General features: G+C 35.8%; 1 protein-coding gene across 1 annotated transcript in view; it reads left to right on the top strand.

Moving 5' to 3' along the window:
• The window catches only part of NCAM2 (neural cell adhesion molecule 2), a 168681-nt gene that overhangs the window by 8777 nt on the left and 132213 nt on the right, over nt 1-27691 (top strand). Inside the window, exons 2-6 of the mRNA XM_067290097.1 lie at nt 3379-3453; nt 4916-5122; nt 7454-7597; nt 14940-15077; nt 21230-21347. Coding sequence (XP_067146198.1) covers nt 3379-3453; nt 4916-5122; nt 7454-7597; nt 14940-15077; nt 21230-21347 — 682 coding nt within the window. The remainder of the gene's footprint in view (nt 1-3378; nt 3454-4915; nt 5123-7453; nt 7598-14939; nt 15078-21229; nt 21348-27691) is intronic.

The raw sequence follows: 27691 nt of genomic DNA, 5'->3' as shown, positions 1-27691 counted from the left end.
AACTTTGCTTTTCACTTCTCATCACACAAACTTTCCTGCGTTCTACTTGACATTTATTACTTAATCTATTGCATTTATGTAATTCAGCATCAGTTACTAAAGTTGTTGAAACTGAGTAATGTAATTGTCCTTGAAGCAATACTGGTGATAGGCTAACATATTTGTTCCTGAAGCAACTCTACAAGGCCTGAAGAACATAGTAGCAGACGAGTGGTGGTATGGGACCTAAAATTGAGTCTGTGATTTAAAATACATGTCCAGACTCTAATCTCTATAATCTCTACAACCTCTGAATTTATTAGTACCTGCGTTTCCACCTTGTTATATGTCTTGAGGTTAAAGTGAAGCTTACCGTTACTGCCATGGTTATTTGAAATTACAGGTTAATAAAGCTTATAAAGCTTAGAGTAGCTTCAAAGAATGATTTAGCGCTCATTGGTGCTTATTACAACAAAAACTCATATCCTTTTCCTGTACTTATGCTTGTCCTTTGCTTCTGGTCCCATGGATATAAGGGCCCATGGATGTGAATGAGAACATAAGACATTAGTCTCCTGTGTTATGTTCTCAGCAGTCAGTGCTGTGTCAGTGTGCTAAACGAGCCTTCACTGTTTTGCTTGCTTTTGCAATGAGAGTGGTACTAGTACCTGCTCTGGTGCTAGATCTGACATTTGTACAGTCTACTTTAGTTTCTTCCTGACTCCTAGGCAGTCATGCTCTCTTCCTGGCTGCCTTTGTGGATGGACAACTTTTGATGTAATTAAATGGAGTATATATGAGTGCTTACTTTTGCCCAAAATAGGATGTGGTTGGTTGTGTTATGTTTTTTTCAGCTGTTTTCTTTCTGGGAGGGAGGGGGGAGGGATGAGGGAGGTAAAAAAAAAAAGTTCTGTTGAGATCATCTGCTCAGGAGGAGTATCCATGATTTAGGACCTCTCATATAAAATAATGTGTACTGCACAGAGTTTTGACTTTTTTAGAAAATAACCAGTTCTGTTAAATTTAGTTTGGCAGGCTGATACTGAAGTCATCTTTGCCTATTCTTTGTCTTTTTTTTTTTTTTTTTTTTCTGTGTGTGTGTTTGATATGGATATTGAACACAAAATTCAAACCTGGTCCAATTCTTGCTTATCCAGGCTGATCATATGAAGTACGTCAGTTACTAGCAAATGCATTTTGTGGTACTTTTCTCTTAATTGTAATAATTGCGCTGTTATTATGTATAGTGTGCTACTTACACAGCAGGTTTGTTTGTTCATCTTTTCTTTAGTTTTTGCTGTCAGCAGAACAGAGCAATTGGTTTTCTACCAGGCTTTTAAGTTTTAACATACTCATGGGGAAAAATGAGAACTTGTCATACTGAAAAGTTAGGTTGGGTGGTAATGGCCTGTCTCCAGAAAAATTTGTTCTTTTGGACTTTCATAGCAATTATACAAAAGAGTAGTGAGCTTGGGGCATTCAGTCTACTCTGTACTTATTAACTTCACTGTGGTTAATGTTGTAGTTTTCTGAGAAGTGAAGTATTTACACATATGTAGAATAGACTATAATTATGTATTTCAAGACTCAAAACCTAAAAATCTTGAAAGAAATTTTTTTTAACCTCAGATACATCTCAGTTGTCTCCTATGTATAATACTGAATTCAAATTTAGACAGTAAGTTTTCTTCCCTAAAAACTGAGTCCTTTTCTATCTATTTACCTTTTTTGGTCTTGATTAGAGCTTGAAATTAACATGCCTGTTTTTGTCCTTGACTTTGGTGCATGAACATTTATTGTCTAGTTTTGTGAGACAATAGATGTTAAAGAGCTACAGCTGCTTACAGTAATGACAGTGCTGTGACTGCGAATGTAAGAATGCATAGTTATTTTGCATAAATAAGCCCTTCACCAGTACAGACTGTGCTGGAAGGTTATTCATAGGGTCATAGGACCATAAGATAATTCTGGTAGAAAGGGACCAAAGGAGGTCTCTAGTCCAACCTCCTGCTCAAAGCAGGTTCATCTACAGGGACAGACAAGGTTGTTCAGGACATTAGCCAGTCAACTCTTGAAACCTCCAAGAATGGAGCCTGCACAACATCTCTGGGCAGCCTGTTCCATTGCTTGCTGTCCTCATCATGAAAAAGTTTTTGCTTATATCCAGCCTGAACCTCTCTTGTGTCAACTTACGCCAGTTGTCTCTTGTCTACCTGCCATTCACCACTGTGAAGAGCCCAGCTCTGTCTTTTGGATGACCTCTCCTTAGGAATGGGCAGGTGGCTGATAGGCCTTCCCGCAGCCATCTCTCCTCGAGGCTGAACAAGCCATGATCCCTCAGCCTCTCCTCGCAGGGAAAGTGCTCTAGCTCTGACCATCTTGGTGGCCCCAATCTCACTTCATTTTGTTGAAGTCTTTCTTATATTGGGGGACCCAAGACTGGATGCGATATTCTAGATGTGGTCTAAGGTGTGCCAAGCAGAGGTGATAATCACCTGCTTTCATCTACTGGCCATGATTCTATTAATACAGATCCAAGATGCTGTTGGCTTTCTTTGCTGCCAGGGCACATTTGTCTACCATGTCAGTCCTCAGTTTATATGCCTGAATAACCCCTCAGCAAGGGATTATTCCCTCCCAGGTGCAGATTTTTGCGTTTATCCTTGCTGAACATCATGAGGTTTGTGTCAACCCATTCTTCCAGTCTGCCTTAGTCAATGACCTCCTCCAGATCATTGATAAAGATGTTAAAAAAGACGGGTCCCAGGATAGACCAGTGCATTACTCTACTTGTTATGGGCCTCTAGTAGAGTACATCCCATTAATCATTACCCTCTGAGCACAACCATCCAACCAGCTTTTTACCCATGTAGCTGTCTACCTGTGCAGACCATAATGTCCTACCTTGGATACAAGAATGTTCTGGGAGATAGTGTCAAAAGCCTTGCTAAAGTCGAGGTAAATGCCACCCACTGTTCTCCCTTCATCCACAAAACTATTCATGTTATCCTACAACGCAATGAGGTTGATCAGGCATGATTTATCCTTGCTCAATCCATATTGACTGTTCCCAGTCACCTTCTTCTCACTGAGTTTTCATTGTGTATGCCTGTGTGTATTTATTTCCTTTTTTCTTTTTTTTCTTTATTTTTTTCCTCAGTTTTAGGATGTTAGGCTATTACCCTTTGTATAATATCTCTTGTTTATTTTGATTGTTTTCTCCATCTCCGTATACACTCTGTTTTAGGAGATACAATGCTAAGGTGAAATTTCTTAGATTTGTCATATATTTCATATAGTATATATGTTATAGAATGAGAAAATAGAAAATTTGAAAATATGAAAATTTTAACTGATAAATGCCAAAAATGTATTCACAATGTACTTGATATTTTTCAGCCCTACTTCAAGTTACAATTTCCCTTAGCAAAGTTGAGCTCAGTGTGGGCGAATCCAAATTCTTCACATGCACAGGTATGTATTCATTTTATTTGCAGATATAGGGGGGGTTGTTAAGTTACAACCTTTTTCACAATTTGAAAATGAATCAATTGGTTTAGAATAGTAATTTAAAATGGCATGTTATGTGTATTCATATTGACTTCTGATAATTGTCTAGAAACTGTTGATTTCAGTTTCCAAACAAATGGAATTGCACAATTTGAAATTTATCTATATCAGTATAGGTAATTTTTATCTATTGACATGCTTACTTAGTTAAAATATTTTTACTTGTCTAAACTCTGGTATTATAATTTATATATGTAATCAGATGTTGAATAATTGTGTATGACTGTGCAGAAATATTTTATTTTTAAAGTAGTTTAACATAATTGCTCTTAGATATCTGCTGAGACATTTATCTTAAAAAGTCATTTACTTAAACTACAACACAGATTACATGAACAGATTCTTAAATCTGTGGAAGGAATATTAATAGAGCAGATCTAAAAAGCAGCGGTTCCTTCAAATGTTAAGCAGAAAACTATTTATCTTTCCTTACCTTTATTTTTTGAAGTGAAATATTTTAATCAGTGCATACTGTCAAGTATGTAGTGACAAGAAATAAAACTGTGGCAGAAAGTGAAAATGACAGTGAACTGTGGGGAATAGGAAGGTACCTAATATTGAATTTTATGGCTGCTGATATTACTTGCATTACTGCTGATATTACTTACATTACTGCTGTAAAGACAGTAAAATAGAATAAGAGAAGTAAACCACAAACAAAAAAAAAAGGAAGGAAAAAACTGCCACTGCTACTCCTGGGTCACTGTGTTCAAGCATTGCTAGCCAAGTGTAAGGACTTTACAAGCAGGATAAACACAACTTAAAAATGTGAAGTTTTTGGCTAACACACACAACCAATGGCTAGGATTTATTAGGCTACTAGGCTAAGTGTAAGTATCCCTCCACCCTGATAAGACTCAAAGAGTCTGTGCTGGCCAGGCAGGTATCAGTCAGGAGGAGAAAGGTTCGCTTTTGCAGCTTCCTGGAATGGATCCTTGATGTTGCTGAGTTGCCATCTTCCATCAACACTGACACCTGGCCTGACTAAACAGACAGTCCAACTGACTGATGGATTGACCTGATGGTCCAGTGACTGCTGACTAGCCTGTTTCTTTCCTTTAAGATTTTATACCTTCCCATTTTGGTGTTTTTCTTCTTGAATCCTCGAGCTACTAATTATCCTGTCTCAACAATCATACATCTGCCTGCAATTTTCTCATCTTTCTACAGACTTTCACACAGCTCTTTCTTGCAACTTAGCAGTTCTTTCAGAGCCAAGGGTATGCTGCTGGGGAGGGAAGAGGAGGTTGTGAGGGGGAGGGGATAGGGAGGAAAAGGATTACAAAACCCTTATCTGAATATTGCATGTCTACCTAAACTTTAATTTTAATGTTGACTTTTTTTTCTTTTCTTTTTTTTTTTGTAGCCATTGGTGAGCCTGACAACATAGATTGGTACAATCCGCAGGGAGAGAAGATTGTTTCTAGTCAAAGAGTGGTTGTTCAAAAAGAAGGCGTTCGATCACGTCTAACCATTTACAATGCAGACATAGAAGATGCTGGCATATACCGGTGTCAAGCCACGGATGCTAAAGGACAAACTCAGGAAGCTACTGTTGTTTTGGAAATTTATCGTGAGTAAAATGTTATCAACCAACAAAAGAAAGAATATGTTTTGAAAGCCGCTGCTATTGGGGAAGTAAAATGTATCACAATATCTTGCAAGGCTTTGAACCTTATCTTCCAAATAATTGCACCTCCTGCAGTTTAGTTCACATATGTTATGAAGAACACTCTAGTGAAATGGATAGCCATTTTGTAATATTGTATATCACTTTTGCTTTGCATTTCAAAATACCATGTTATAAGGATGCACTGTATATCACTCAAGGAGAAGAGGACATACAAGAAAAGAGTTACATCAACATAATTCTTATTACAAATGCATATTCAACTAATTACAAATGTATATAACTAAATGAAGTGCAAGAAGTGCAATGTATGTCATTAAAAAAGTGAACTTTAGACTGAGTTAGTTTTTTTATGTTAATCTGCTCCTATTCTTGACCTTATAATGGAATTTTTCAATAAAGCATTGAAGCCTAATATGATAAGCAACCAAAATGCATTTCAATTGCAAATAACTAATTGAAGAGTATATTTGAAATGTAAATACACTGTATTATGGTGAGGGATTCTATAAGAGGGGTTTTTTTTCAGTTTAGTTAAATAACTTCACAGTGTACTATATTCTTTAGATCAATCAAAAATACCTAAAAGCAATATGCTAAATGCAATACGCTGCAAAGTTAAAAGGCAGGTCTTTGTGGGTGAAAGGATGGGACATATGCCAGCTGCCTTTAAGCTGAGTTCTTCTCTAATTTCATTGGAGAATAGTCCTTTAATATTCATAAGAAAATATGGTTGTAGTTGGACTGGGCATTACGGAATTGCAATGAGACAGTAAATACACAGTGAAATGATGAAGTACAGCTTCTGAAAGGTACAGATAACACAGATAACAAAAGGCATACAATTTAAAAATAAATGCAATTGATAAAGCAACCATTAGAATGATGATAGCAGTTACAAACAGTTACATGAGGGCTTGAAAGCTGACAGTTCAAAGGATTTCAAGTTTTGTGGAAGTCATTTGTATGCCTAAAGCTGCCAGTCACTCCATTAGCAGACTGCTGAGCAAAGTTGAAATCTTTTGAAGTGTTTGCTTATGGTAATTTTAATAATTCTGAGGATAGACAAACCCAAAGACCTACACAAGAAATGTGAAGATTTATGGGACCTGACATATAAAAGTTGAATATAAAAGTCAGTATTTGTGATATATTGCAAGGAAAAAGCAGGCTACACTGTGGGGTCTAGTAACTGACACCAGGTTCACAGGTGTCAATGAGAGTTTTTCTGCTGGCTTAAATATTTTAAGCATTTATACAAGTATACAAGAGCTGTATATAATAAAAATGTGCTCCCTCTGTTGTGGAAATCATGTAGATTGTTTGCTTCTGCACGCATATCAATACAAAAGGGACATGAAGAGAAAAATACAAGGTGGAGATGCATCTTCTGTTCTCCAAACGATTCTCTGAAATGGAATTGGCAATCTTTCTTCCTAGAGAAGATAAGTCAGTTTCCCTTCCGTGTTCAAGAAATTCTTCCAGGATGCTTTTTAAGGCAGTTGATTTCTGCATTAGATCTTGTATTAGATCATGGATTAATACCATCATAGAGTTCTTATACTAAATTCTCATAATACTGAACTTATTCAACATCTTAATAAAATTTTATGATCAAGTATGAATATTTGGGGTTGGAATAATAAGAGCTTAGTCAGGCCTAAAAAAATGTAATATTTCCTCAAAAAAGCTTCAAATCCTTATCACTTATAAATAACCAGTTTTTCCATACAGTTTTCCATGGGCTTTTAAGTCTTCGTATTTTACTCAGGTGACATTTTTCACAATCAGTGAGGCTACAGTTCCACCTTTTTAACAAACTGAAGCTCTCCCAAATAACCTTTGTGGTTTTGATGGAAGTTTTAATGGAATAAAAACATGTTTTTTTCAGCAATAGTATCATGAAGAATAAAGCACATAACAGAGTAAATAGGACTCTTTAGCTGAATGGTTCATCCTCTAAAAATTTGAGTTTCAAGATTGGGCTCTGAAACATTGAAAACAATAAAAAATACTTATTTTTAAGACATGTTCAGTTTATACATAAAACAAAGATATTCGTAATACTGAATGATTGTAAAATCATTTCTACAGACAAGGTGGAAGTCCTGTGTACAGGATCATTTCAGTCTAATCTGGGAAAAATATACTATGGAAGTAGTTCTGTATTATGCTCAAGGAGAAGGCATAATAGTCATCTTTATCATCTTTATATAATTTCAGTGCTAAGTAAACTGGAAGCAGTTTAGTATGTTTTGTTTTTTTCCTTTTCAGAAAAGCTCACTTTCCGAGACGTAGCATCTCCACAAGAATTCAGGCAGGGAGAAGATGCAGAGATTGTTTGCCGTGTTACCAGTTCACCTGCTCCCATTGTCAGCTGGTTGTATCGAAATGAGGAAGTCACAACTATTGCTGACAGTTAGTATTTTGGTAACTCTTTAAGTTATACATTCTAATTAATATTAAAATATTATTGTAAAGTAAGACTAATCACATTTTAGTGTAGGATGTAAATAAGGGATTCCTGAAAGTAACCTTTAATTATAGCTATATTTAAATTTAGATTGGTTTAAACATCACTTGGAGGTTTACATCAAAGATGGATATCTTTTCAAGATCCAAATGAAAGTTATGAGCTTGATACAAAAATTACTGAGTGTTTTCCAGTTACTAAGATTGTCTATACCAATAGTTCTATCTATTTCTAAAGTTATGAACAGGAAAAAAAAGAAATTGTGAAACCAGATTAAGTGAAATTATGTTAATTGAAAGAATGATCAAATAAAGAACTAAAAGCTGAAGAATTTTTACTGTGAAATGTATCCTGAAAAAATACTGTTTGTCTTTAGGTAGCTATGTGATAAAAAAGATTTGTTTTACTGTGATAATTTATTATATTTTCTGAAGAAATGTTTTGTTTGTTTTTTGTATTAGGAAAGAGGAGTAATTTTAAATAAGCATTGCAGTTTGTTTGTTAAATATTTGTTTATGAGACTTGGAGCATAAATAATATCATGGTTCACCTTAATACGAATTCACTCTGTTTCGTCCTATTTTATTTGCAACTAATTTGGAACCTTTATAAAAGATGCTGTTCCTTCCTCCATTTCAAGATCTATCTGCAGGAGTTATCCCATGTCTTTTATTTCTCCCATCTCCAGCCAAAATATGGCACTGTTAAAAGACATCTCCTTGGCCTATATATCTTTCGTTAGGTGAATTGATTCCCACTTACTTTTCCAGGGTTACAGAAGAGGAAATCATTAAATTAATTGCCACGGGTTTGTTGCATTTTTAGTTTGTGTATTTATGTTTTGCTGTTTGATAACTTTGAATTGCTGTTAGAAAACTTACTTTTCTTGGAATGACAAATCTCAGAAGAGTTTCATAGTGGGACCAAAGAAATTGTTAACATCCATTTTCACATTGTGAAGTTTATACCTCTAATTTGGTTTAGACTTTACCTGATCTAGTCCAGGACAAGCAACAACTTCTCAAAATCTTAAAAATTTAAAGTTTTACCTTTTTAGGGTTTTGATTAAACCATCAGCTTAAGTGAAATTTAACCAGGTGCTGTGGTGTATATAAAATCCATATGCAGTAGTTTCTGTCTTATATCTTTTTTTTATTTTTCTGAGTGGGAATTTTGTTGAGATGTAATATGAAGGTCCAAATATCCAAAAGTTTGGTTGGAGCTACTTCACAGGAGGTCTTACAAGGCTACCATGTATGTAGGAATCAAAGATATTTCTAAAACATTCATAGATGAACTTCATTGTGCACATAAAGCTATGACACTTCTTTACAGCATCAGATTTTCTGAGCAAACACGGACTTTGGTATACTTGCACAACAGTGCTGAGATGTTCAGGTGGATAGGCTTTTTTTCTATTGTGAGCCTTTACTTGTATGAGTGTAAACTATCTTTTGAGTTGCAAATGACTGGGGATGTAGATTATTAGTTTAGGCTAGATTCCCTAACAGCTAGACTACTAAAGTTAAGTGAAGATGAATCTCATCTTTCCCTACATGTAAATTCATCACTCTGCATAGAATTCTGTAATTAGGCATATAGGGTTTGTGTGATTTACCACATCAAAAGCTATGACCATTTTTCATTGCTCTCTCTGTAATGTCTTCTTTGCTTTTGTGGAAGACAAGACTATGTACATTTCTGAAAATGGAACTGACATGCTGATGAGCCAGCTTATCCACCTTCTTATCAATCTTTATCTCTGTATGTACTTAAACTCAAGGTTGTAGCATATGTACTTAAAATTCTTGGTCTTTAGAAATTAAATACTATTTTTATTTCAAACTGAAAATGATTGTCATATACCTAAAATATGAGTTACCCAGCGTGGCATCCAAAATTAAGTTAAATTTGGTCTCTTATGAAAAGACATCAGTCTTAAACTCATCTTCATTGTGAAAGAAAGTTTTGATCAAGATTATTCCGTATTTAATACGTCCTAGCCCTCCTGTCATCTAGGTACGGAGACTAAGGAGAGATAGCCAACTTTTTGCCCTTAGAAAAAATGGTTGAAATTTTGTTATATATAATTAAACATGAATGTAGATGAGACTAACAAGCTTTTGAAAGATAAGAACTTTGAAAACAAAGCAAGATTTGGCAATTTAGCAAAAAGTATATTTCAAGAATGCAGCTGACAAAAACCCACAAAGGTATTTCTTAAAGTTTTTATTATTGCCATTTTTTTTGTTTTGCCAATCAATCTCACTGCTCTAGGCTCAGCAAAAGAAATAAAACAATGTATACTTTTTTTTCAAAATTACACATTTTGAAAAATCTGAGGTTTTAATTTCAATACATAAACCTTTTTAACTGTTTTCCTCCATAGTATTTACACTGTGAAGAAGTAAAATAGTAGAAACTGATTTTAATTTAAACAGCAGAATACTTATTTTTGTGTTCCAATCTATAACAGAATAGACAGTAGTCAGCCAATACTTGGGAGGAAATGAGATTTTAGCTTCTGTAAAAATAGGACAGCATGAACTTCATAAATTTTGACAATGTCCATATGGTTTTATCATGAAAGTGGAAAAAGAGTATATGTGAAGTCTTAAGGTTAAGAATTTTTTTTTCATGCCTTGTGATATCAAAAGACTGAGTTTCATACTACATTTCCAGGTTCAAAATCTCCAGTGAAGGATCAGTACCTTTAATTCACATAATTTAAAATTAAATAAGATCACATTTTTTTGTCATGTGAATAAATGATGCCTATTAAAGAAAGAAGTGATTATTATCATTCTTTTTATTTCATAGTAACCTAAAATATTGATAATTTCATATCCAAAACTGAACACGTATTGCACAGTTTATTTTTGTGCATTAGAAAACAGCTTCTATTTTAAAGATTTTAGTACTTGCATCATAGGAAGACATGAAAATATCAATGTTTTAGTTTCGTGGCTTTTCTGTTACATTTTTGACCATTCTTTCTGAATTTTGCAAATCCTTGACAGTTACTAGTATCTGTATTTCTATGTTCCGTTTGAACAGAAGAATGACTTCTCCCAGAAGGCCAGTTCACAAAATATGAAGTGGGAATTTAAAGATTTTTCCTGTGTAGCAGGCATATAGCTAACTGAAAATAGCACCTCACTATTCTGAGATACCTAATACCTATCTAAGATATATAGTATTTTCTAATTTAGTATGTACCTAACACCTAATATAGTAAATCTAATATAGTATGTACCTAATACCTTATCTACACCATTGCTAGACCATCCTAAGATCTTTTATGTGCTGCAAATGAAAATGTGACTGTGGGAATGGTTGTCCATCATCCTTTGGTAAAAGAAGAAGAAAAAAGCCTAGGAGAGCAATGACCTACAAAAATGTCTTTCTAGTCTTAAATTGATTAAAGTATGATAGATTGGCTAAAGTATGATAATGTAAAATATAAAGCAAAAATTTCTGGGAATGTTCTAAGGATTTCTCTGTTCTTCTTTTCAAGAGCTGAATTGTCAAGACTCATAATTCCATTGTGTGGGAGTCAGGGACATTGTACTAACTATAAAAGTGAATGGGATTGTTTTTATTGCTCAGATCTTATCTGAAATTGTAAGAGACTTGCTCAGTTTTTGTACAATGCTAATGCTTCAAAGGATTTTAAATACTACTCATTCTACAATGCATAAAGCAAGTACAAAAATTTTATGCACAGACATGCATATTAATTTATAGGCCTGGTTAGAATTTACCTTAGAAGAACTAGCTGCCACTGTTAATATAAATATCCTAGGTGCTAATCTGTCTAAATGTACATATAAATTTCCTGCTGTGTATATAGCCAGGTGTTTATTCTGAAAGAGTTCAAATCACAAAGGTATGTCAGAATTCCACTATCAGATAATTAAAAACATAGTTTTCTATAAACATAGTATAGGTGTGATATTTAAGTATAATGTATGTAGAAAATTTTATATTGTATCTGACTGGATAGAAAATATTGAGGATTGGTGCATCCTTCATGTTTTCTGTGTGATTTGAGGTGTTTTAGTATTCTATATACTCAATTGCATGATTCTATTAGGTATTTTTCACCCTAGATAGTAGGACTGTAGGACTATACCACTGTACTGTCAGGAGGAAAATCTTTTCAAGAATACAGATGTAATTTTGGAAGCCAAAATATAGATGTGCAGTTCCCAGTAACTGATAGAATTATAAAAGGTAAATGCATATTTTCTATGCCATTTTGAGTTCTTCCTGACACTTCAAGTGGAATGATGATGATCTCACTTTATGAGTAGTGCGCTCAAAAAAATTGCAGTCTCTCTTATTCTGATAGACTACATGAAACAGATTTCAGATGAACCAGGCTGACCCTCTAGATCATACTGGGTAGGCTCTGGCAATCCAGTTCTGCTATTTCTTCAATGCAGTGTACTCTCTGAGAAAAGAAAAGAAATTTTGACAGATTTGATGCTTGAAGGCTGCTGCTTCAAGTCAAGAGTTTGCGCAGTTCTAATTACAATAATGGAAAAAGTGGTGCAGTGGTCTGCAGAGAGCCCATGTAAGAGGCCTATTAAATGTGCTTGTGTAAAACTGATGGGCAGAGCTGAGTGTTATCTGTTGTATGGAAAATGTCCCTCCATTTAATATGACTGCATGCTGCTTTTACATTTGGTCTAGAAGAAGAAATTACTGTGCTGAGAAGCAGTCTTTCCTGTGGGGAGTGACTAGTTTGGCTGTTTGAGGGACATAGTTAATAGGAGCCTTGGACTTCAACTCTTGCCAGAAGTTTTGATTTTTTCCTCAAGAGGTCTTGAGTTATGTTTATTGTCAGAGTCTTAGAATGAACAACTGTGCCTAACCTTTTTGTTAGATGTTGTGATTCATAGCCTGGTATATACACTAGAATACAGTAAAGCTTAAAAACCATAAGCCCAGGTTTATTCCAGCTATCAGCAGACAACTCTTCAGGCTCTCACTATAAAGAAAGACATAGGCAATCCCTCTTGCTGTTTGTACTGCCTAACATCTGAATTGACTGAAAAGGAGGATGGGGTGACTGCTCTTCTAAATTGGGCATTTGAAGTTGAGTGGGTTGAGTCCAGAAAAATGAGTGATGAACTGGAAGACTGTAGTGCCCAGTCAGTGTACACACCTATCAGCTATAATCCCTTTAGCACAGCCACAGTTTTTATTAGGATATCCACTGTACAGGGAACATTGTGTGTGTGGTCTCTGTTGGTCAGTCCTCATTTGCCCTACCGCTCTGAAACTTCTGAACGTTCCATAGTGCACAAGAGTCCATCAATATCTAACCGCTGCCTACTGAGGTTCTGGTGAGACTGTTGACCCAGCCTGTCTTTGCATGATTGCTTCCTGCTAACAGTAATATCACTGTGCATTTAGTGGCATTTTTGCAGGGATGTGAACTATTCCTTCACAAGCTTTCCAAAGGCTAAAAAATGGAGATCAATGATTTCTCAAGAAAGTCGCATATTCATTTCACATCCCATTTTTTTGTTTCCTTATAATGCCACCTGTTAATATTTTTGTCTGTATGATAGACAGTATTCACAGTGGAAAAAAAAAACAATGTTCTTCTTATATTATACCTGGTTTACTCATAAGAATATCTCCTACTGTATGCATTTCCTCACAGTGTAGAGTTAAAAAGTCCCTGATAAAAGGTTATTATTTGGTGAAAGTTGAAAAGATATTCAGCCAACACCGATAGAGCTTTTTGCTTTTCTTTCCTGTTATTAAATGAACCCTCAAATACCCTTCCTGTTTTCCACTTTTTAAAGAATAAAGGTGATCCAATTGTTCTCTCCTTCATCTCACACATTAAGAATTTATTTTAACAGATAAAAAGTTCACCAAAGTGAAAACATGTTCAAGCACAGCTGCCTGAGAATTGTGTAGGGACAGGAAAGAAAAAGATAATATAATTTGTATGTGGTAGTGTGTGAAATGGCATTAATGTTCAAGCATGACTTTAATAAACTAGACATAATCAGTGTAAATGTGTTGAGGCCATTGATGTCCTGTAAACCTTAATCAGGTGAAGCATAATTACATTTTCCCACTTCATTTTCTGGTAGAATTTTGACTATGAAACAGAACTCACAAGGCATAAGAAGCTATTTTACTTGTAGATATGTATGTACATATGTTCCATAAATAGACTTTTAGCTGTATAATTACATAAAAGCTTTTCTACCAAGTGTTGTTTATCACTGTTTTGGAATATCAGTGCTGTGTTGTGGGTAATCATCTAGCCTGTTTTATAGTTCCAGCAGAGTGAAAAGGAAAGGAAAACATAGTAAAAAATGGCACTGGGTTGCTGGTTAAAACTCAAAGCTAGTAAATCACATCATTATCTACCACTGAAAGCCTGAGACTGGTTTAAATAGAACAAGAAAGAATGCTGAGTAGCCAGTACACAGGTGCTCCAAGAACCACATATAGTGACTTGCAGGAATTAGTGTTCCTCAAAGAGTGCGTTAATATTGACTAGTTCAGACAGATAGGACAGAAAAATTAAATTCAGATTTAGTTTGCTCTTGCAGATTATAAATGTGCTGCTGCATATCCAGCAAACTTGTTTACACGCTTGTTCAGAATCTGTTTCTGCAATGCACTCGAGCTACTGAAAAAGTCTTCTGGATTTAAGGTTATGCTGGACCTTATGCAGAAGGTGAAGTGGTTTGTTGGACTGATGTCTTTATACAAATATCTATGAAATGGTAAACTATAGTGAGATACATAATCAAGAATAATAGTGTATGAGCAAAGGACTGGGGGAGGGAAAGAGAGCTAGCAAGGTGAGAAATGATTAGGCATGGTGCCATAAAATGGGCACAAAAACGATTAATCAAGATAGAGAGCAAAGAACTGTTTTCTTACTTTATTAAATTGCTTGATTTATCTTTTTCCATATATTTTATCTTTTTGTTGTTGTATGTAGGTGTTCATGAATATTCCACCCATTTTGTAATAATTTATGAATTGCACTTACTTTGACAAGTCATTAAATGCAAGTAGCAAATCATGAATGGAAAATCCAGATTGAATATTAGGAAATGACAATGTACTTTGGTGTGGAAAAAACAAATTTGTCAGATTACATTTTACTTTTAAATAGCCAAATGTTTTGTCAATGGTCATTTTCTTTGTGTAGAGAAAGTGCATTAATGTTACTAATATGTTAGCATTCCCAATGTTGTCTTGATTTACTAATACTGCCTAATCCTTTACTTGCCCTTCTAGATCGATTTGCAGTATTAGCAAACAATAATCTCCAAATTCTTAACATCAATAAAAGTGATGAAGGAGTGTACAGATGTGAAGGAAGAGTGGAAGCCAGAGGAGAAATTGACTTTCGGGACATAACTGTTATTGTGAATGGTAAGGAGTAAAAGTTGTTGAATTGACTTCTTGCTTTACTTGATTATCATAGACTTAATTCTAAAATGTATCAGCTTAAAAAAACAAACAAACATGATTAAACTGGTGGTTGTAGTTGTTATGCCTGTTCTAGTACCATTTTCTTCTAATGTAATTGGTTAACATTTTTTTAAATCTATTACATTGTGTAAATAGAACTCGTATTGCTTCATAATCAGTGTATGTAAATATGTAAAAGATGATTTTTTTAATCATTCACAGAACACTGACAATCACTGCAAGACTTGAGTTTCAGATTATAATGTACAGTAATTTAGTTTATTGTATTTTTCAGTGTTTTGTCATTTGCTATTATAAAACACTTCGTTTTTCATAATTATTCAGCTTCACTGTATGGCACCTATTTTGTTAATTTCCCATGTTTAAAACCATCCTAAAAGCCACAGATACATTTTATTAAGACTGAGGATATTATTTATCAATTTTTAACATTTTACTTTTATGAATAGTAAACTATATAACAAGTTATCTTAAAAATGCCATTTTACATTTTATCAGTTATTAGAAACTTCTAACAAGGAATGTGAATGCATAAAGACAAAATGGAGCATTTAGCTTAACCTATCACTTAAAGTTATGGTTGACCCAATGAAAAATAAATATCTCTTAATATATTGTCCAGAAAGGACACAGTTCATAAAGGGCATTTTTTTTCTACACATTCTGTTTAATGTCAGTGTTTCAATGAAACCATTTCCAACACACCTATTAGGTTCTGAGTTTTAAATGCTTTGTCCTTGACTGGTCCTTTTCTGCAAAGCCTAGCTTACAGAATTCCTTATGTAAGTTGAATTCTCAGTTAATTGTGGGAGAAAAGGCAACTTGAGGAGAAATGTGGAGGCTGACACTATTGTAGCTTTGCTGATTTATTTGGAGAGTAGCTGGATTGTCTACATATGATGTTTCTCTTCAGCAAAGAGTATATGAGTGTGTTTGGGCTCCCCAGGACAAGAGGGATGTGGCACTACTGGAGCAAGTCCAGCGAAGGGCTACAAAGATGATTAGGGGACTGGAGCATCTCTCTTATGAGGAAAGACTGAGAGAGTTGGGCCTGTTTAGCCTGGAGAAGAGAAGGCTGAGAGGAGATCTTATTAATGTGTAGAAGTATCTTAAGGGAGGGTGTCAAGAGGATGGAGTCAGACTCTTCTCACTGTTGCCCAGTGACAGGATGCGAGGCAACAGGCACAAACTGAAACACAGACACTTCCATCTGAACATGAGGAAAAACTTTTTCACTGTGAGGGTGACAGAGCACTGGCACAGGTTGCCCAGAGAGGTTGTGGAGTCTCCTTCTCTGGAGATATTCAAAACCTGCCTGGACGCGATCCTGTGCAACGTGCTCTAGGTGAGCCTGCTTGATCAGGGGGGTTGGTCTAGATGATCTCCCGAGGTCCCTTCCAACCTCAACCATTTTGTGATTCTGTGATTCTATGTTCCTTTCTAAATGCCTTCTTTATTATATAGCAAGAGTTGATATTGTGAAAGCAAGATGGCTAGATTTCTGCAAACGTGATTTGTTCCAATGTTTAGTCATATTTCACTCAAATATATAAGCTATGGTAGAACTGTGTGAAATCCCAGATACCCTTTTGCAGAAATAGTGAGGAAGATTAAAAAGCAAACAAACAAACAACCCCCCCCCAAAGTATTAGCTATCCTTTTACCCATTGCCCAGTAGGTGAAGTATTCTTTATGATGTAGGTGACCCAAAAATCCTCTGATTCAGGGCAAAGGTTTGAACCAAGACCACCTTTTCTTCCAAATAAGTGCTTTATTCACTAGGGTTTGTCCACCTCTATATCCAACTGCAAAAAGGAAAGATAAAGAGAGTGGAAAAACATTGTGAGAGGCTGAGAGCACCCCAGCCTTATAGCATGCTGATGAAGACAGATCTCCCAGAAGTAAATGATATGGAATCAAATCCTCTCAAAAAGAGGAGAAAATTAAACCTAAGATTCTCACATTTAGGAACAAGAGATGAGTTTGCTAAATATTTATCCAGGTAAAAATGGAGCTAGTATTGTCATCACTGCAGATGTAGACCTTCATTTTCTTGACTTTTGGGTCTTTTTAGATTAGTGCCAGAGGGAAAAAGGAATGAAGGGATGGTAGAGGAATGAAGAGGCCACAACTTTTGGTATTTTTGTTTTGGCCAAAATTATTTGGTAATAATTATTTGATAACTTAATCTAAGCTCATGAATGGTGTTTGCTCTCCAGAATGGTTCTTCTCAACAAATTAATTATTCACATGTAAAAATAATAATAGTATAATACTAAACATTCATAATTCTATGTAATTGAGATTTTCCTGCAGAAAAACACTTTATTTTAAAATATCTGGTAGCGTGATAGATGAGACTAAAAATAATCTTTTGGAGTTTTATTAGTGGACTCATAGAATATGTTGGCTTAGTATGTTTTGGGCACACCTGATATTACTTTGCAGGTACTGCAAACTGCTCAAATGTAAGGTAGTTTTGAAATAAAATCTAGATGCAATGAAGTACTAAACACAAAATGGTAATCTATGGTAAGAAAAATTTTATTTTGGCTTGGGCTTTAAAGTTATAATTTAGCTAGGCTGTAAGTTTTCTGGAGTACATCTGAACTGAGCAGGAAGCTTGCATACCTTTATAAAATACTCTGTACTTTATACTGTACACTGAAGCCCTTTGGACTTTGGAATAGTTCTTTTGTGATTATTTTTTGGTACCTTGCAACTACCAAAATAAAATGGTTTAAAGTCACTCTCCAAATGATTTAAGGAACATATTTCAGAAGTTCATTCTTATTTGCCTGAAGTTAGTTGACTGAATCCGTATTTAGGTACTTAAGTAAGTAGCAGAAATTTTCATAGTTGATGCAGCAGCATGTGCAGGTGATGTAGGCTAAGTGGAAATGAACTGTACTTTTTGCCTCAGATACCTGGATGGAATATTAATATTTACCTTAGCAATAATGACTTCCTTGCAAGCTAAAATAGGTGAATTTAACCAACGTATCTTTTTTTGATGGAATAGTAAATGGAATTAATTTTTAATTTTCTTACATTAAAAATGGAAATTTCTTGTTCTGAAACCAAGATATAAAGAAAAAAAACAGTCTAGAATTTAGAGGTAAAAAGCAGGCTTTTATATCTATACATGCAGACAATGTTGTAGAGATATAGTTAATTTTGAGGAAAAGGAATTAAAAGTCAGTAACGTGTGTCTTGAAAACATCTCTTCCCTTCTTTACTCCTATCATCTGTATATGGATGCTATGCTAGTTGTCATAATATTGGCTAATTCACACCTGGGAGAGACATAAATGACAGGAAAAAAAAAAGATTAAATGGACAGTATTTCTGTCAGACCATAGCAGAATATGTTCTTTGTTATACCAGTGTCCAAACTAGCTGATCACAGTAGCGGTTATGACTGAAGTCACTTGCACATAGTTTTAAGAAATAAAAGCTGTAGAACAAACGTTTTGGGAAACTATATTGTTTTCTGGTTAATGTTGAAAGACCGAGATTCTGTGCTGAATAGTTTCGTGGTGAGGCCTGGAAATCCAACACAAATACTCTCTCTTCTAATTTATGAAAAAGAAGAAAACTGAGTAAATTTGCAGAGTAACTGTTAAAATCTTTGTGCCTAGATTATTGATCCACAAATTTGGAGGTTTATCGCCCCGGGGGCACACAATTTCCAATTCCAGTCAGTGGCCTATGCAACTTCAGATAGGAAAGAAGTGATCTGCAAAATAGACTTAACATTTCACCACACCATAAAAAAGTGTGAAAGCAACTGATAATGAGTAAACTTATATTTATACCTTTTAAAAATCTCTGTAGTTTTAGCTGGCTATCCATTTTAGTGGTTATGTCTTTGTATAATGCATTAAAGATATATGAACAAAATATATATTAACCAGAAAATACTTAAACAAAAATTTTGGATGAAAGTTTGATATATAAAATGTAGTTTCCAATGTATAAAAGTTTGGGGGGAGTTGTAATGGGTGAAACATTGAAATACAGGACGAACTGGATTATCTCTTTGAAATACATGTTCAGGTTATCCTCTCCTACTGCAACACTGAACTTTTTATGGCATTTCTTCTCTACTCGGATGTACAATGAAGTCTAAACAGCAGTTTTCACAAACTGTAATGTAAAATAGGACAAAAAAATCCAAGTCCTCTTGAAAATAAGAACTTTTTTTTAATGGAGTTTATTAGATTTGTTTCTTTAAATTTTCTTTTATGTCTGGGAATTTTCATACATTGGGTAGACATCCTGATCTCACTGAAATAATAGAAGGAATTGCTTTGACCTAAATGTGACTGGATTTTGCCATTTTGCTTGAAGTTAAAAATGCAAGAGGCTTGCCAGTCATATCTAGCCTGCTTATCATATCTAGACTTACTTGACTTTTCCTCTTTTGGGTTCACTCCTTAATTCCATCCTAGGTACATACAAGGCCAGAACCAAAAATAAATAGATGACTTCCCAGAAAGAACTATGAGAAAAATGAAATTTGAGTTTTGAAAAGAAAATTAGTATTTCATATAAGATCATCACCATAATAGCTCTTGCAAGATGCTTAAGTGATGTGCTGAACTGAGTCATCGTACTGTAATTCTTAGTTGTGGGTCAGAAGAACCTGCTACTGCTGGCAAAGAATTGATTCATTGCCTGATGTTGCTAAGTGTATTCTCAGATGTAGAGGTTAGAATGCACTGTGAAATCACTAAAAATGTATTAAACACTTTGTAGGTAACATTTTTTTCATGGAATATGGAAAAGTTGCCCTAACACAAGAAGAAGGTTTTCTGTGCTGAGCAGTGTCCCATTCAAATAGGAAAGAAGTGATCTGTGAAACAGACTTAACATTTCACTGCATCATAAAAAAGTGTGAAAAATATATAACATTTTTCTTTAAGAGCAAAACAACAGCCATCACTGATCATTGATAATTCTGGTACATTATTGTTAATAATTTCATATATTTAAAGTTCAGAAGCTGGAAAGGCTTCTGAGGTGGAATACTAAAGATAAAATATTTGCTTTAATGCAACAGAAGTTTATTCTTGCCAGTTTGTGAGAAAAACCTGCGGAAGTGCAACAGGAAGCCAACAGCAAATTCATTGGGGTGGCCTGTTTATCCTTCTTTTCCATAGTGTAAGTTAAAGCGAAAAGGGATAACTCTGAGTCATTGTTCTTGCTAGTACAGAGCTAAGTTTTGTGAAGCTCTAGTCTTCTCTTCCCCTTCTCACTTTCCCTGACATTCCTTCTTTTTCCTCCACATATCTTCTTCCTTACAGACTGCTGAGATTGTTTTTATTTGCATATTTGCTTGACACTTAATGGAAACAGATTCAGGAAAGCTGTCTTAAAATTATCAAAAGAACAAACATATTAAATACAATCTTGTAATTTGTTTTGTCTTAAATACTGTTGGTTTTTTTTTCTGTTGGGGAAGGGTTATCTGCAGACTGTTAACAATTTTACTAACAACTTCATCCCATCAAAAATAGACAAAATATGTGGTTCTCAGAGCACATTTAGAATTTTTGGAAATGTAATTTCAGAAATCAGATTGTATCCAATGAACTCCATCACATTTCACCATTTTAAGCTGGTGATACTTCTGTACCTGGTTTAAAAACACTGTCTGACCTCAGTACATAGTTGAATGTCAGCTATATAATTGAATAAGAAAAAAGACTTGAGATACATTTTCATTTGAGATAGTTAAATTAAACACGTAACTCCACTCTCTCTTGTACATGCTAGATATGATTTTGGTCACTTTAAATTCTTCTGTCATAAAATTTAAGAACTGCAGAATTAGACTTTATTTGTATTTATTCTAGTTCAAAAGGTATCACAAATGTCTTGGTAACATTAAAAATATATCATCATATGTTGTCTAAAAAAATACAAAAAGACTGATAACTGTGATTCATATAGTAAGTTGATCACTAACTGTAACTATAAATTCAAAAATTAGCAAAGGATCCTTTAAAAAGGATGCTTTAAATTTTCCCAGAAATACATAAAATCTCTATTTTTCCATTAACAGGACCTAATGTTTTATTTTTCAGTTCCCCCAGCAATTACTCTGCTACAGAAATCCTTTAATGCCACTGCAGATCGAGGAGAGGCAATAACTTTGTTCTGTAGAGCCATTGGATCACCTCCACCTGAAATCAGTTGGTATAGGTAAGTTCAATGTGAATCTGCATATAAGAGCATTGTTTTAATGTGTCAGGATTTTCTATCACATTCCATTAAGCAAGCTGTGCAGTCTTAATTTCTTTAATGAATTTTTAAGTCTTTGCTGTCCATTCCTGCTGTTAACTTCCAAAACTAGTTTCAGCATTAATAAGGGAATGAACTTGCACCAATTCAATTGCTCTCTAGTTACGAGCAAGTGAGATAAATTTAAAATGTAACGAAAATACTTTCTTAAGGTGATTTCTTCATATCTGAGGAAAAAAGTTGAAGCAATAAGTGCATATCTCAAAAACAAAACAAAAATCTAGCAACAGTTTTTGCACATGAATGCTTCAGGCAAAAAATATATGCAGTTATGCCGTAAATAAATGTCCAACGCAGATCAATAGTACTGTTAACAAAAATAACATTTTGCCGATCTGTAAAAATAGTACCTTTTTAAAAAATGTTTCTAATCATAACTCTCCATTTCAAGGAGATACTCAGAAGCAGTTATAGCTTTGGACACTGTTAGCATGTGTGAATGTTTCATTAAACAAGTTGCAAGCACATTTTATACAATTGTTTTTAATATAATGTGTTTTGAAATATGGAACTGCTTTTAAAGTTCATGTATGTTTTTGGGTGGTGACAATGAAATGAATATACTAAAGCCATGTCATTTTGAAACATTTACCCTATAGCAGCTCTAAAAATTTAAATATCCATATAATTTGTGTCCTTTTAATTGTAACAAAAGTATAAATCAGTTCTGGGATATCTTAGATGCAGTATCTCAGATACAGGTGCACATTTCTATTTTAGACATGAATAATTTGCATCCACTTATAATATTTCAGGAAAATCAAAAGGTCACTGCATTTTCAGATGCAAAATGGACTTAGAAGGAATTCCCATCAGTTCTTAATCTCTTTGTCATCTTTAAACATTGTTAGATTCATTTTAAATGTTAGCTTCCTTTGACTGACACCTTTCTTTTTAACATGCCAAAAGTCAAATGTTTCATTAAATTTTTCTGTTATGTAAAGCAATTTGAGTGGCAGGAGATGTAAATCAAGAGAACACAAAGTTAATTCCCTCATATGGCTTAGAATTGAAATTCTAGTAAAGAGGAGGAAAAAGAAAAATACAATTTGCAGAGCCAAAATTAAAGAACTGATACCGAATTCACAAACTACAGTTGAGTATTCTGATTATATAATGTGTTTGAAGTCACTGTTTACAATGTACTTCTTATCTGGCCAAAACTCTTAAGAGTTGTCCAAAATCCTCCATGGCAGCTGTAAGACAACCCAACACTGATGTTTTACGTTGTTAAGAAAGAAGCATACATAAACTGCCACAGTTCATGGATATCTCTGTTTACAATTGTAGTTTTTCAGTATTTTATTAATATGACAGTCTGTACACAGACTAAATGTCTTGGAGAGACACTTGTGTCTCTGCTGATCAGAGGCTACGGAGATAGATTTTCCTTTGATTTGCCAGTCACTGAGACAACTGACTTTTTTAAACCCTTCATTAAGTATCTTTTGTGAAGATCTTACAAAAGCTTCACAAGCTAGAGTACTGGGTACTAGATTTTAAATGAGTACATTTCTGTTCTGTTCCCAGTTTAGGCACTGATGCTTGTTGTGCAATGTTGGGTTATGTGCCTCACTCCTCAGTTTCTTCTTTCGTCCGCTGTTTATTTTGTCTTTTTAGGTTATAAACTCTTTGCAAGTAGAGAATATTCTTCCTTTTTGATTTGCTGGGAGCGAGAGACTGTAAAGTGCTTGACAGAAAAGGCCCCCAATCTCTGTGACAGGATATTATTATTGATATACAAACAGAGAATATAAGATGGGAGGATCTCAACTATTCTGTCTGGGTTGAAGCAAACTTGATTCGAAATAGTATTCTAGTGCTAATATCATCAAATTTCTGAAATCTCTGCCCTTAACTGCTGAGGTCTCTTTTCATTCACAATTTGGTAGCCAGTTAATAGAGCACAGAACCTGCTGCTAACTTCTCCTAGCCCTTGGGGCTTGCCTCAGAGATATCTCAAGATAAAGACCTTAGTTTTTTAGAAAGTTTCAAATTCTTTTTTCTTGCGAAATTAGAATGAGTGTAAGAAAACTAGATCAATATAATCCTTCTTGGTTTTGAGAAAAATGTAGAAAACATTGCCAGTGATAGCAAATTCTATCAAAACTGCTTTTTTAGATATTAATATGTGTCAGCCATTGAAAATCTAATTGAATCTTTTTCTCAGAATTAATGGCCAAGGTGTTATATTCCCAGTTTTGTCTTGTTTAGTGTAATTTCTGATGTTGGATGTAAGTTGATATTAACCTCAGCTTTGTTAAAGTTTTTTTCATAATAAGCAAGTGGAAGTAAATCTTGAATTTTATTACTTAAAGTGTTGATTTTTGAAAGAATTGCAATATTTGGATGGAATAAATTTTGAGAATGATGAGGTCAAATTTTATTCCCAACTGTCTTATTTATCAATGTGAATTCAGCCATTTTATTTAGTTTGTCTCACGTTATCCATTTGTGAAATGAGTGTGCAGGATCCTGCGAGGAGGAGGCAGGGCACTAAGTAGGATCGCAACCCTGGACTTCAGGAGAGCAAACTTTGGCCTCTTCAGGGACCTACTTGGAGGAATCCCATGGGTTAGGGCCCTAGAAGGAAGGGGCGTTCAAGAGAGCTGTTTAATATTCAAGCATCACTTCCTCCAAGCTCAAGATCAGAGCATCCCTATGAGTAGGAAGTCAAGCAAAGGGGGCAGGAGACCTGCGTGGATGATCAAGGAGCTCCTGGCAAAACTCAACCAGAAGAAGGAAGTGTACAGAAGGTGGAAGCAGGGACAGGCCACTTGGGAGGAATATAGGAATGTTGTCAGAGTATGCAGGGATGCGATGAGGAAGGCTAAGGCCCATTTGGAATTAAATCTGGCGAGAGATGCCAAGGACAACAAGAAGGGCTTCTTCAAATACATCAGTAGCAAAAGGAAGACTAGGGAAAATGTGGGCCCTTTGCTGAATGGGGTGGGTGCCCTGGTGACGAAGGATGCAGAGAAGGCAGAGTTACTGAATGCCTTCTTTGCTTCAGTCTTTACTGCTCAGGCCAGCCCTCAGGAACCCCAGACCCTGGAGGCAAGAGAGAAAGTCTGGAGAAAGGAAGACTTTCCCTTGGTGGAGGAGGAGTGGGTTAGAGATCATTTAAGCAAACTTGACACCCACAAATCCATGGGACCTGATGGAATGCACCCACGAGTGCTGAGGGAGCTGGCGGACATTATTGCTAAACCACTCTCCATCATCTTTGAAAGGTCCTGGAGAACAGGAGAGGTGCCTGAGGACTGGAAGAAAACCAATGTCACCCCAGTCTTCAAAAAGGGCAAGAAGGAGGACCCAGGGAACTACAGGCCAGTCAGCCTCACCTGCATCCCTGGAAAGGTGATGGAGCACCTCATCCTGGATACCATTTCCAAGCACATGAAGGACAAGAGGGTGATCAGAAGTAGTCAGCATGGCTTCACCAAGGGGAAATCATGCTTAACCTATCTGATAGCCTTCTCTCATGGAATGACTGGCTAGGTAGATGAGGGGAGAGCAGTGGATGTTGTCTACCTTGACTTCAGCAAGGCTTTTGACACTGTCTCCCATAACATCCTCATAGGTAAGCTCAGGAAGTGCATCTAACTCAGTGGGTTAGGTGAGTTGACAGTGAGGTGGATTGAGAACTGGCTGAATGGCAGAGCTCAGAGGGTTGTGATCAGCGGCGCAGAGTCTAGTTGGAGTCCTGTAGCTAGCGGTGTCCCCCGGGAGTCAGTACTGGGTGCAGTCCTGTTCAACTTCTTCATCAATGACCTGGAGGAAGGAACAGAGTGCACCCTCAGCCAGTTTGCTGATGAGACAAACCTGGGAGGAGTGGTTGCTGCAACAGAGGGCTGCGTTGCCATTCAGAGAGACCTTGACAGGCTGGAGAGATGCGCAGAGAGGAACCTCATGAAGTTCAACAAACACAAGTGCAGGGTCCCGCACCCAGGGAGGCATAATCCCATGCCCCAGTACAGTTTGGGGGCTGACCTGCTGGAAAGCACGTGGGAGTGCTGGTGGACACCAAGTTAAGCATGAGGCAGCAATATGCCCTTGTGGCCAAGAAGACCAATGGTATCCTGGGGTGCATCAGGAAGAGTGTTGCCAGCAGGTCGAGGGAGGTGATCCTCCCCCTCTCCTCAGCCCTGGTGAGGCCACATCTGGAGTACTGTGTCCAGTTCTGGGCTCCCCAGTACAAGAGGGGTGTGGCACTACTGGAGCAAGTCCAGCGAAGGGCTACAAAGATGATTAGGGGACTGGAGCATCTCTCTTATGAGGAAAGGCTGAGAGAGCTGGGCCTGTTTAGCCTGGAGAAGAGAAGGCTGAGAGGAGATCTTATCAACGTGTACAAGTATCTGAAGGGAGGGTGTCGAGAGGATGGGACCAGACTCTTTTCAGTGTTGCCCAGCGACAGGACACGAGGCAACGGGCACAAACTGAAACACAGACAATTCCATCTGAACATGAGAAAAAACTTCTTCACTGTGAGGGTGACAGAGCACTGGCACAGGTTGCCCAGAGAGGTTGTGGAGTCTCCTTCTCTGGAGATACTCAAAACCCGCCTGGACGCGATCCTGTGCAACATGCTCTAGGTGACCCTGCTTGATCAGGGGTGTTGGACTAGATGATCTCCAGAGGTCCCTTCCAACCTCAACCATTCTGTGATTCTGTGTGTAATAAAGTTACTCAATGAAAATGTGTTTTCTGAATATATAGCTATGCTAAGATAAAAAGTATAGAGCGATGCAAGCTATCATAATAGAAAACAAGATAAATAACATATGGACAGTCTTATTGTGAGGTAGGCCATAACCACAAAATGGACAGAACAGAAAGAATAAGAAACTTTTTTTCTCCACTTAAAACATTTAAAAGTATATTGAGTATCCTGGCAAGGCAGAAAAATCCTGATTGATACGAAGGGTGGGAATGAGTTCTACTCCACTTCTGTTGGAGGATTCTCATTATTATTATATGTAAAGTACATCTGTACTAGTTAAGATGGTTCATCAAGATTAAGGACCTGTTTTTACACAATTCAGTGTTATTGTGTCTTTGTTACTTTTAAAAATACGCTATGACACCTAGAAATCTGTCATTGGCTCTAGTGAAGTTTCTTTAGCAAGGCCTGCATAATTTGGATCTATCGTTGTTTAGTCTTACCTACCTAATCAACTGATATTTTAGTCAATTAAAAAGTAGAACTTTATGGTAGACCTTTAACTATCTATTTTGATCCTTTTTGTTTCTAAGTGTCAACAAAGTTTAAGATCTTCTAAATGCAGAATGGAAGAAACTGAGCTAATGTGTCAATGTTTCTCTAAAAATGTTTTGTTTCACTTTACAAGTTAGTCAGTTTGAAATACCTAGCGATGAAGAAAGGTTGGCCAGGTTTAGTTACTGTTGTATTTAACATGCAAATGCACTTTGTAAATATTTCACAGATTGCAAGAATCTAATGCTTTCGCCACTTAACTAATATGTCTTGAAGCTGATATCATTACACTAGTATTAAAACTGTAACCTTCAGAGGAGGAATACACTAATAGAATTAAATTTGACAGGATAAAGGTTCAAATTTACAGGTCCTGAACTGGTAATCTTTACTCATGTGAATAGTCCTACAGAAACCAACATGATTGTTCGCATGTGTGGAGGTAATTTACACTGGTAAAGTTTAGCTGGATCAATCCCCTTATCTTTACTGACAGGACTTAGAATTATCTGACAAAAGAAATAATCCTCTTTTAGTGCGTTATTCATGTTTTATTTTCCTATAATACCAACATCAGTATGAATTTTTCCCATTCCGTAGAGGTTCCAGAGAAAAGCTCATAATCTCATTTCTGCTTAGAAATCATCATAGATATAGATGATGTTTGGGATGACAGGCATTTGGAAACTATTTTTGACCTTGGATATAGACTTTTGTCTGCTACAGAAATCACTGGAATTTTTGTGAAAGCACCTGTGTGAAAAATTAGACCTTTTCTGTTCTGCTATACAAATTCTGTGATTTGCTTTGAAAAAGAAAAGAACAAATATCACTGTAATGAGTTGAACTGGGTAGAAAAGTGAAGTTATCCTCAAAAATGTTACTAAAATGCAAGCTATATGGATGCCAGGGGAACGCTATTAACAGATATTAATGTACCCAAGTAAGATACGATATTCTCATTTATAGAGAAAATACTATTTTAGAAAATACTGTAATATATATAATTATCAGCATTACATCAGCA

The sequence above is a fragment of the Apteryx mantelli genome, chromosome 1, assembly GCF_036417845.1.
Source record: "Apteryx mantelli isolate bAptMan1 chromosome 1, bAptMan1.hap1, whole genome shotgun sequence".
NCBI classification, from domain to species: Eukaryota; Metazoa; Chordata; class Aves; order Apterygiformes; family Apterygidae; genus Apteryx; species Apteryx mantelli.
Note: the sequence above shows the minus strand (reverse complement) of the source record. Positions and strands in the feature narration are given on the sequence as shown.